Source organism: Leuresthes tenuis, unplaced genomic scaffold (genome assembly GCF_036924035.1).
Source record: "Leuresthes tenuis unplaced genomic scaffold, fLeuTen1.0.hap1 SCAF_10, whole genome shotgun sequence".
NCBI classification, from domain to species: Eukaryota; Metazoa; Chordata; class Actinopteri; order Atheriniformes; family Atherinopsidae; genus Leuresthes; species Leuresthes tenuis.
The window spans coordinates 29,592,443-29,604,440 of NW_027325364.1; the positions used below are offsets into that span (position 1 = coordinate 29,592,443).

The 11,998-nt window shown below is 41.9% G+C and overlaps 1 protein-coding gene across 2 annotated transcripts; it reads left to right on the plus strand.

Annotated features, from left to right (window-relative positions):
• The first annotated feature begins 163 nt into the window (after positions 1-163).
• pop1 (POP1 homolog, ribonuclease P/MRP subunit) lies at positions 164-11,758 on the plus strand. Of its 2 annotated transcripts, none has more exons than XM_072394914.1 (16): positions 164-298; positions 481-610; positions 915-1,040; positions 1,434-1,609; positions 1,695-1,955; positions 2,060-2,147; positions 2,258-2,436; positions 2,552-2,811; positions 2,941-3,034; positions 3,129-3,237; positions 3,335-3,454; positions 5,423-5,544; positions 5,749-5,940; positions 8,409-8,563; positions 9,261-9,491; positions 10,113-11,758. In XM_072394914.1, the coding sequence occupies exons 2-16, from the start codon at positions 484-486 to the stop codon at positions 10,795-10,797; spliced, it is 2,925 nt and encodes a 974-aa protein (XP_072251015.1). In that variant the 5' UTR covers positions 164-298; positions 481-483; the 3' UTR covers positions 10,798-11,758. The 2 variants fall into 2 exon arrangements, with proteins under 2 accessions (XP_072251015.1, XP_072251016.1); XM_072394915.1 differs by having other exon boundaries at positions 945-1,040.
• The last annotated feature ends 240 nt before the right edge of the window (positions 11,759-11,998 follow it).

Below are 11,998 nucleotides of genomic sequence, written 5' to 3' on the forward strand. Positions count from 1 at the left end.
TGTTTCCTCCTCGTATTCATTTTTGGTCTTTAAATGTAGATATTAAAACGTTTTCAGATCAAGTTTAGAGAAAAAGCGAAAAACTGGGACATTGCCTCAAAAGAAAATGTACTTATCATGACAGTGTATTTTTGTTGCGACAGTATTCTATATATGCTGTGAACACGCCATATCCGGAAGCAAACAGGGTGCAGACTAGCATGAGGGGAACTCACGTGGTAGCTCACTGTGAGGAGAGAAGACGCCTACATTTAGAGTGAAGTGTCTGATAAACAATCGCAACCTGGGAAATTTCGAGGTAATTCTGCTAAAGGAAACGTTTGTGTATCTGTTGCGTTCATGTTTGTGTTTTGCCAGTCAAACGGACACAAACTTTATGGGAGTTAACTTTGCTAGCATGCTAACGGTCATTCAATTATTTTGAAGTGTCAGCGTTTAATTTAGCAAACGACGAGAATGGTCTCTTCTCGTTTTCCACAGAAAATGTCTGCAGCTAAAGTCAAAATGCGAGAGAAGAAGATGAAGAATCAGCCTGCCAGTGTGCAGTATCCATCTTCGCCTCTTAACGTGGAGAGAGGCGCTCGGAGCGGGGGAAACAATTCTGTCTCAGGTACATTATCCTCACTGCTTGTGTCTGTCTTCTCTCTATGGCGTCATCAGGGCTGCAGACTGTCTGTCATTCCTTACCAGATAGCACTGAAAGGTTCAGGAGCGTCTTTGTCTCTATTGTGAATATAGGAATGACTAAATCTATGGAAGGGTAGAAATCCTTGTCAGATGCTACATTAGTGTAATTTAGCTTATCCCATTCTTCCTGTGCCAGCAGGGCAAATGACCGTCGAGTTTATCTTAAAACTGCTTGCTTGCCATTAATGGCATGAAGCAAAATCACTAACAAAACTGTATTCCTAAAGGTGGTTCATTTGATGTGCATCCCTCCTCAGAAAGACTGATGAAAACCCCCCACAGGAGTGGGTGGGTCCGTGGACATCATAAAGATGGTGGTGGTTACGCCAAAGAGATGCCCAAGTACATCACTGGTAAAGACATTCCTCATGCAAATTCACTCTAAAGTGCATTGTATTGTGCTCGGTGACATATTTTTATACTTCCCTTACTGATTTTCCAGTTTTCAAAACTTTTGCTGTGGAGTTCCATCTTTCATCATATTTATTCGGTTTTATGGTATTGTAGCCAAGTTCATAGAAGGTAATCGGTTTAATGTTGGTATTTGAAGAGCCATAGCTTTCATTTAGTTTATGAGCTATTGTGTTTTGCCCTCTCAGGTAAACAAATAATTTAACAAAGGATGTAGAGAGTCACAGAATGGAAGAACCTAACCGCGAGCTTACTCCCTAACCACAAATGGAGTGTCAGATTCACTTGATTGATGTTTGAAATGAGATCTATCCATCTTTTTCCTCCTCTCCCAGCTGGATCTTTTGCCAGGGCCAGAGCTGCAGAGGTGAGTGCCATGCTGAAAGCAGTCACCAAGACAACAGGCAGCAGCCAAGTGTTTCAGGCTTTGCCTAAACACATGAGAAGACGGGCCATGAGCCACAATACCAAGCGGCTTCCTCGCAGACTGAGAGACGTAGCCAACAGAATGGTAATTTTCAAACTTGTTCCACATACAAATTCTCCCACTTTGAGTAGCTCTCGGTTGCTCACTAAAATATGTGTTCTTCTACCAGCGGGAGAAGAGCCTTCAGGCTGGCCCTAAGAAGAAAAAGGAACCGCCGAAGAGTAAAAGCCGTAAGGCTCGCCGGCGGCATGGAAACCTGCTGCTGGAGTTCAACCGCAGGCAACGGAAAAACATTTGGCTGGAGACGCACATTTGGCACGCCAAGCGCTTTCACATGGCTAAAAAGTGGGGTTACTGTCTCGGGGACAGGCCCACATACAAATGCTACCGGGCATGCTACAGAGCAATGAGCAGCCACTGCCTCCTACAGGTAAGCACACAAATCAAGTGTGGGTTTATGCTTTAGTTAGAGGACCTGAAGGGATATCACTGCTGAAAAAACTGGGATTAACCTGAATCATTCTATCTACTCAGGACCTTTCTTATTACTGCTGTATAGAGCTACAAGGACAGGAAGACAAGATGTTGGCTGCTCTGTCACAGCTGACCAGTAAAGAAGCAGGTGAGTACAAATACATCTGTTTTTTTCCTCGTGAACTCCTTTTCTTTTGGGGTCTAAGTTTCTACGATTACTTTCAGTTTAGTGTTAAAAGCTCTGACTTGTGTTCATAGGGCCTACATTTGCTGCAGCCCTGTGTCTGTCAGGGTGCAGACAGGGCAGTGTTACAGTGTACAGAGCAGGATGGTACACCTCGCAGCCTCTGGGCCCTGTCACCTTCCTCTGGAGACCCCGAATCCAGGGTTCAACTCATAGGCAGCTGTGGATCTGGGCTCATCCAACTCTTAAGCAGGTGTGATGAGTTTTAAAACTAATAGCTACTTGTTTTGGAATTTTAGTAGTTATTAGTCAATCTAGAGACAATGACAGGAGGGCTGTTAATTCAAGATACTGTTCAATCTTTCCAGGATCTTCTCCCTGAATTACAAAGTGTGTGCCAGTGTTATGAGGCTGTAGTGCTCCCAGTTGTTCCACCTGCAGAGGCTAATCCCACCTTACAAACAGAGCCTGAAAACACCCCTGAAGCCAACGTGATACCTGGAACAAAGAGAAAACGGGGCTGTAAAGATATCAGTGAACCTCCTGCAAAGAAGATCCTGGGAGATGGAACCAGATTACCTGGTACCCCAGTTACCTGGAAGTCCAGCTCAACTGGAATAGTCATAAAGTTAGTGAAGTGTTTGGCTCTGAAACAAAATAATTACACTTTTAGTTGTACAATTTAGAAGAATAATGATGATTTCAGATAATGATGGTGATTGTTTTATTCACTTTTTTTTTGTTGTATTTGTTGCAGCGATCTCACAATGGAGATTATTCGCTACCGCCTGATTGGACCTCAGTCGCATTCTGTGCTGGTGGAAACTTTGGAAGCAGCTATGGACTGTGATGTAAGCACTATGGTGTTTTAACTTGAGCAGTCTGAAAATAACTTGCTTTTCACACATTGAATAATCCCAATTTTCTTTTTGTTTTGTTTTCCAGGAAGTGAACAAGTCCCAGCCTTCTTCCCTCTGGTGGCCTCAGCACTGCACAGATGAAAGCATGATGGCTCTACATCAACAACAAACAGATGTCTTTCACACACTGAAAGGTTTGTTTTTTCTGTTTTTCTTCTTTTTTTTTTCCTCCTTTGTACTTTTGCCAGCGTGTTCATTGTGCGTTTATGCTGGTCCGTGTGATTTATTCAGGCATCTACTCAACCGGAGAGCTCCCCCCAGGCTCAGTGCTTGGGCTGACTGTGGATGACCCCAGGCTGACTTTACCAACAAAGAAGGTTAAAGCTTTGCCATGTGTAAACCAGGCCCAAGGTAAAATCTGATCTTCTAGAAAGACGGTGAAGGAGGGAGAAGTTGGTTCAAAGAACTTAAATGTACTTTTTAACATACATTTACATCATACAGTATGTAAACAGGGATGTAACTTTTCTCAGACCCAATTGAATACTGACTATTCGATGAGAGAAAAAAAGTGTAGCTCAGCACAGAATCAGTCTGTTGGTTCCAGTCCTGAGGTTGTTGCACTGAGTACGTATCTGGTTCTGTGCTCCGGGGGGGCCTCTGCCTGGCCATGCAGATGTTCCAGGTTCGAATCCTGGCAGGACCCTGTACTCCAAACACATCCTCAGTGACTGAGAACAGTTGATTGATTAAAAGAGTGTGCTTTACAAATAACACAAGGCCTTAAAAAATGTGGTCAAGCCCAAAAAAATGACTAAAATCTAACTTATTTTTATGCATGTTATCTATTATAACTATATAGTGATTGCTCACACTTTCATCTTTTTGGGGCTGTGGGGTAGAAGAACACAACTTGATTTATTTTTTTTCCCTAAAAGGCATCCTGCATTTTAAAATATTTCATTGTATACATGGAACAGAGTAGTTCAGGGATTAGCATTACTGCCTCACGACATGAATGTCTAGATTTGAACCTTCAAACTGGCTGTGTGGAGTCAGCATGCACAAGGAGAGAAAAAAAACTGGAGCAGCTGGGGTTTGAGAGGACAGAAAAGAGGGGACAACAAACACCAGACCAGGAATACGTGCTGAGAAGGAGAAACACAAGTTAATGACAACAATAATGTAAACGTATAGAGTAAAGAGAACAGGGTGAGGTGACTTTATTAAACTATAAATTGAATAAAAAAGGAAGCTTTTAAGCCTAATCTTAAAGTTAGAAAGGTGTCTGCTTCCATATATATGACATATACTGACAGCTGGTTCCACAGAGAGGGGCCTGATAACTGAAGGCTCTGCCTCCCATTCTACTTTTAGAAACTCTAGGAAGTAGGTCTGCAGTCTCAGAGCGAAGTGCTCTCCACTTACAGTTCCACAAGCTTAATTTATATATTTGGAATAAACATCATATGCGCGTAGAATCAATTTCCAGCAAAAGCAGTGGACCATTAAGAATATCATACACTTCTTTTTCTTGTGTGTTGACCATCTGAATTTGTTCTTCTGTGAGGGGATGCACTTTCCCAAATGATTAATGAAGCAAGCATCAACAGCTGTAAGCGTCAGAATGATGAAGACTGACTTTAGAATGGCAAGGAAAATACTGAAATCCCAAGATAGGGACAAATTATTTACACTTCAGGCCAAAGCAATCTTTTTTTTTTCTTCTTCTTAATCTTTGTTTCACAGCCTTGTATTTTTCCTCAGCCTTTGGTGACTTTGCAACCACACCAGAGGAGGATATTTGTGAATTGTACAACATGTTTAGTCAAGCGCATGGACTTTCAGCAAACAGTTAACGTGTTCTCTGGTAAATTTGATCAGTAAAAGTTTTTTCCATGTCTTTATTGATGAGAACAGACATTTGTTGGTCTGTCAATCTAATCTTGTAAGCAATATTGGTGAACTAAATCAGGTCATTCCCTCCTTATACTGGATAATACAGATGGGCTCTCAATAACAGGATTATAACGTTTAAAATGGCCCACTAGGTATCAGATTACTAGAAACTGAGGTCCTCATTTTCAAAAGTAATAATTAGGCAAATATGGAAACAAAACTAAGTTATTGATTCATCTCAGGTTTCATACAAGCCAGTCCTAACATAAAGAACCATAGACATGACCTCTGCTGCCCTCCAATCTGCATCATATTTAGGATATTTTTTTCTTCTGGTTTACCTGTAAAAAGTTGATATTCGAGCATGCTATTGTTGACAAAGTTGAGTATGTTTTATTCGTGAGTTACACTGGTCATTTAAGTACTGACTTCATGTTTTTCCTAACAAGTGAAGCATGGTGTGTATCTGTGTTTCCTCAGAGATTGATGAGGAGAAGAGGAGGCAGCTGATGTTACGAGGTGTTCCAGAACATTGCTGTCAGAGCTCTTTGTGGGAGCCGTCTGTCCGTGACAACGTCACCGACAACAAGATATCTGAGCAGGTTTTTAAAAAAAAAAACCCAAAAAAAACCAACAACAAACCAAAAAAAAAATCTTACTATCAGAGATGTCGTACAGTAATGAAAAACATCTAATTTAATGTCTGAATTCTTGTTTTTCTTTTTGTCTCTTTGTCTTTGAAACTTTGCAAACATAAGCTTGGTTGTTGCTCTTAGTTGAAACATTTTTCTGTGTACCGCCTAAAGGTGCTAAACCGTATGAGGAGTGAGGTGCTGGTGCCAGGCTCCAGGCTGAGCCCAACTCCCCCACAGGGCCGAGTCCCCATTCTACTGGTCCATCAGCCTGGCAAGCAGGTGGGGAATGAGATGAGCTCCTGGGGAGCTGGATGGGACCTGCTCCTTCCTAAAGGCTGGGGCATGGCTTTTTGGGTTCCACTGGTAGGTTTCTTGGACACTGGTAATATATGACAGAATTTAACTTTATAAAATTTTTCTTTCTGCCAGGAGTTTTTCAACAGTTTAGTTTAATTTATCTTGGCACTGACAGTCTACCAACTGTAGCCTCTTTCACACGTGTTTAAAAGCTGTTTTTGTGATACCACTGCTGTTCTTACAAATTCACACATAAATGGAGGAGGAACAGCCCTGCATCGCAGTGTGAATAAGCTGTCTGATGACAGCTTAATGTGTGAAAGCACACATGAGGTGGGATTGATTTGTCTCTGTTACGATCTCCCTTCCTGGCAAAGAGGCGTAACAAGGACGGATCAAGTTTGATTTGCATCAGTCCCGGCTTGAAAAGACATGCACTATATTGCCAAAAAATTAGCTCATCTGCCTTTACACACATATGAATTTAAGTGACATCCCATTCTTAATCCATTGAGTTTAATATGATGTGGGCCCATCCTTTGCAGCTATAACAGCTTAAATTTTTCTGGGCAAGATCTCCACAAGGTTTAGGAGTGTGTTTATGGGAATTTCAGACGATTCTTCCAGAAGCACATTTGTGAGGTCAGACACTCAGTGAGGTTACACGAGTGCCATTGGATCGGATTAATGGCTAAATTACAATAAGAGTTATTCAGTTCGTGTAGACACCCTAATCTGACAAAAAAAACGGATTGGATCGGGCTACTCACGATCGGATTAAGACCCCGAGATAACTCGATCCTAATGTACACTGAACGTGCATGTAGACGACAGTGGATTGGCTTGAGCGTTCTGTGCATGCTCAAGAGTTTTCCCTGCGATTGTCACCCGGAAGTCGAAAGAGACGATATTACTGTTGTCGCCGTCGTCAGAAAGAAAAAAACAACGCGATGGAGGATGTTCCGTTGTGTATCGCGTTTCTGCCATAACCAGCTCATCACAAACGAAATGTAGAGGAACGTAGCTTCATCTTACTCTTCGTTCACCATCTTTCTCGAATATCTTAGTTTTGTTGTTGTTGGTGGTGAAGAGGTCAATTGGAAGTAGCTCTATTAGCGATAGTTAAAATGGGTACAGCGCCATCTCCGTACTGGGGTATGACGTGCTTTGTGCCAATGATTTGATTCATTCACTGCCATATATCCAAGGATAAATACCCTTGCTCAGATAAGGAGCATAACCCAACTATAGCTATAATCCAGTTAATCTCATCATGTAGACCCACTGACTGATGTTGGACGAGAAGGCTTGGCTTGCAATCTTCGCTCTAATTTATCCCAAATCTGTGCAGGCTTGTCAAGTTCTTCCACACCAAACTCGCTCATCCATGTCTTTATGGACCTTGCTTTGTGCACTGGTGCACAGTCATGTTGGAACAGGAAGGGGCCATCCACAAACTGTTTCCATAAAGGCATGAAATGCATGAAATTGTCCAAAATCTCTTGGTATGCTGAAGCAGCTGAAAGTTCCTTTCACTGGAACTAAGGGGCCAAGCTCAGCTCCTGAACTACAACCCCACACCATAATTATGCCTCCACCAAACTTTACACGTGGCACAATGCATTCAGACAAGTACCGTTCTCCTGGCAACCGCCAAACCCAGACTCGTCCATCAGATTGCCAGATGGAGAAGAGTAATTCATCACTCCAGAGAACACATCTCCACTGCTCCAGAGTCCAGTGGCGGCGTGCTTTACACCACTGCATCTGACGCTTTGCATTGCACTTGGTGATGTATGGCTTGGACGCAGCTGCTCCGCCATGGACACCCATTCCATGAAGCTCTCTACGCACTGCTCTTGAGCTAATCTGAAGGCCACATGAAGTTTGGAGGTCTGTAGAGATTGACTCGGCAGAAAGTTGGCAACCTCTGCGCACTATAATCCTCAGCATCCACTTCGTGGCTGTCGTTCCCAGTCGCTTCCCACTTTGTTATAATACCACTGACGGTTGACTGGAATATTTAATCGCAAGGAAATTTCACAACTGGACTTGTTGCTCAGATGGCATCCTATCACGGTACCATGCTGGAATTCATTGAGCTCCTGAGAGCGACACATTCTTTCACAAATATTTGTAGAAGCAGTCTGCATGCCGAGGTGCATGAATATATACACCTGTGGCCATGGAAGTGATTGGAACTGAATTTAATTATTTGGATGGGTAAGAGAATACTTTTGGCAATGTACTGTATGTGAAAAGGGCTTAAGCACACATCCATACAGACAATGGTATAGAGTTAAGGGGGCTGGCAAAAGGAGAAAGATTTTTTTGTGCGTGCGTGCGTGTATGTGTGTGTGTGTGTGTGTGTGTGTGCGTGTGTAAAAAAAAAAAAAAAAGTTATATATATATATATTTTTTTTTTTTTTTTTTTCCCAGTTTCACTTTTCTTGTACCAGAACAGAGCAGAATTGCCTCAAATTACACTTGAAAAGCACTCGAGTTTAAATTTTTGGAAAATCTCCCTCTTCCAGGTGTACAGAGGAGTTCACGTTGCTGGACTTAACATGAGCCTGAAACACTCCCAAAATAAAGCGGCTCCCCACTTTCCCCACGATTATCCAGACTGCCCTGCAGGCATTCGTTTTCAGGAGGAGCAAGAGGCCGAGCTTCTGGACAAATTCAAAAGGTCAGCTGAAGACCGAGCAGGGAGGGAACCAATATAACAATTTTGTGGAGGATTGTTATCGGATACAAAATAATAGTTTTCAGCAAGGACATCATGATTGTGACTGTAAACATCTTACCTATGCTGAACTGGTCCCAAACCAGGAGTAGGTTGGTGCCAAGAATTATCATCAAATAATTAGTGTCTTTAGTCTTGTAAAAGGTTTCTGGTATAACTGATATGCAACTCAGTGGATAGAAATACAATTTTAAGATCTTGCTCAGAATGTGAATGTATGTTCTCCAATATGTATTCTACAACCACTGATAAACTTAAAATGAACCTTTTAAACTTGGAGGGAAAACATTTTAAGTTTAATAAACCAAAGCTTTAGTGATACAGCAAGACTTTATTGGAACCATGAGGTCTGCTATGGTATTGACTGTATGGTCAACTACAAGCAGAGTTGTTATTAACTCATTTACAGCTGCAGTAAGAGGTGAGGTTATCTGTTGAGGCTTTGACAGAGGGAGGCTCTCCAAATATCTGACCCCAGTTAATATCTATAATGTGGATCTTTCTCAGTATGCAGATGAGATGGTAATACAACAGCCCCTCCCCTATTGTCCACCAATCAGCAGTCATGGCGTAATTGCGTAAATTGGTAGCTTTACCCTAACAGTTTGACAAGGATGTGACCTTCCAACCTCTTCCTCAGACGTCCGCCCACCAAAAGGACCAATTACATTAAACAAGGCTGTCTGGCTCCTTTCCGTTGCTCTTGGCAACAGCTGACAGAGGAGTGGGAGCTCCTCGCAAGGGAAGAAGGAGAGGTGGGGAAAGGAGATGAGCAGACCCAAAGCACAGCAAAGACTGATGTCGTGATGGAGGTGATGACATCACAAGATATCAGTGTAACTAAACCTTCAAGCTGCTTCACTGTACTGAGGTAAATGTCTGTTTGCTTTGTTTATACATGTTTTTCATTTAATGTATTTTTATTCTCTCATTGTGAAAATATACTTTTAACATTGACTTTAAATAAAAAAAAAAAAACAACTGTTGCAGGTCCACTCCAAGATCCTCTCAGATTTTTATTTCTCCAAACATTTAAATCCTACCTCAAACTATATTAATGCAGCTGACTTTTAAAGTTTTCGGCTTGAGTCATCATTTTCCTTTTTACGGCTTTAACCAGGCTTGATGCATAGCATCTCCAGTATATCTCACTTACATTATGTCTCTGATGAGAATACCCAAAGTACATGCAGCATTAAATTGCTGCAATACATCACAGATATTAGTAGAGGGGAAGAACTCTATCCATCCTCCTGAAACCCTCTTATAAGCTTTGAGTTATGGGAATGAATGACTTTATGAGTAAAACATTGGACAGGTTTTTACAGTCCATTTGCTGGCTTTTTTTTGCTTTCAGCATGAGGAATCAAATAGGTTATTTAAGCAAATTTTGATGTCTCTCACGACACCTAATGGGTCCAGTGAAGAATCTTTTCCATTCAGTATTAACTACCTGTTCCAAACGCTTTACTGGTTATTTTCTGTTTTCCAGGAATAGAAAGTCTCTGAGGCTTCTCTCTGATTGGTGCAGACCCACGACATCAAAAGGTCAGAGACCATGGCGTGTTGGGGAGGTGCCGCCTCTCAGTCGTTCAGCTGTGACATCTTTTCTCGCTGCACATGGAATGAGCCTGGTGTGGGTGCGTGCCTCGCTGCTGTCAAAGGGTAAACCTGACCTACATGCCTTGCTGTGTGTGCCATCTGCAGAGGATCTCAAGCTGCTGGGCAAAAAACAGGAAAGCAGTGGCCCTCAGGAGCCCCCGCATAGAGACCACTTTAAAAGTAGAATTAAGCATCAGAAGAAGGGCTCCAAGAAGGCTCCCCCTTCATCTTCTGATACCCCTGAAGGCAAAAGGTCAGATCTTCCCTCTAACAAAGAACCAGTTCCATCCAGAGATTCCAAATCATCCTCCAAGTCTTCTTCAGACCTCATCTTGGGGCTGTGGCCGGATCCTCTGCCAAGTGTCATTTCTCACTGCTCACGGGTGACTCTGGGTTGGATCACTCAGGGTGACTTCTCCCTGTCTGTGGGTTGTGGGGAGGCTCTTGGGTTTGTCAGTGTTGCAGGGCTCCTTAATACCCTCCTCAACCAGCCAGTGGAACATAGAGGAAAACTGCTGCTGCGCAACCCCACCTCCCTGCACTACCGCTTTGCCAAGATTAACATAGAAGTATGACTGAAACATCTTAACCTATGCAGAACTGGTCCCAAACCAGGCATTTGGCGTTAACTCAATGGAGTAGGTTGATGCCAAGAATTATGTCCTGCAATTGCTTGAAGTTGTAGGCCATTAATTTGTTTTCATTTCTCAAAGCGATCCAAGAAAAACCTTGCGCCATGGCTTCTAACATGCGCAGATCACGACTAAAAGCTACCTGGTGACATTGTTGAAAATACAGTTTTTGTTTATCATACATCTTGAGGATGCATCCTCATTGTTTCACTTGGACAGAGATACTTGTATTTGCAGATTTATTTTCATACCAATGACTTTTTTTTTTTTTTAAATGGATGCTCCTAAAGGGATCAGATAAATACTGTAAATGGAGGAAACTTTGGTTTAGTTATTTTACACTTTTATTTTCTGGGTATCTAATAGGGCTTCATTTGACTCATTTGAAATCCCTTGATGTTTGACTTAAAATGCTGAGTGTTTATGTTCAGGACACAAAAAGTCAAGTTAGTTGGTTGGCATTCTCTCTGAAATGTAAACTAATGTACAGTGTTTGTCTAAGAGTGCCACTGCATTGAAATGTTTTTTGTTTCAAATGAGCTAATAATGAGAATCTCAGAATCCTGTAGTGTTTGTGGAAAACCGTTATTGCAGCTTCCGTAATGTTTCAACACTCTAAACAGTCTAAGCACACCCACGGTTTTTAGAAGAAAATGCAGCAAACAACATGTACTTCAACTTTCATTCTTCTGATAGTTACACTAGTGTGAGCAGTGGTTTCCCACATCCCATAATGTGTAGGTGGCAGAAAAGTGTTTTGTTGCTTGGCAACACTACAGTTTGGTAGAATTTCAGTCACGTATGTAGTCTGAGGTGACGATGGGTGGTCAGACTGCACAAGTCACGTCACACATTTCTGAAGATGGATCTCAGTAATTCAATTGTATGTATTTAGGTAAAAAAAAACATAGCATCCACTTTAGACTTTGTCATTTTAAATTAAGTAAATTTACAACAGATCAACACAACACAAGTACAGAACTGCATGTACGTTTGAATCCCTGCCTCACCATTAGAGGGCAGTGCTGCACTTTTTTTGCTGTGTGATGTGAAATTCTCTGACATCAGGGTTTTGCAGCAGTTTACTGACCACTGGACACACACAAACCATTTTGTTCAACTGATTACACATTCTGTTAAAGTG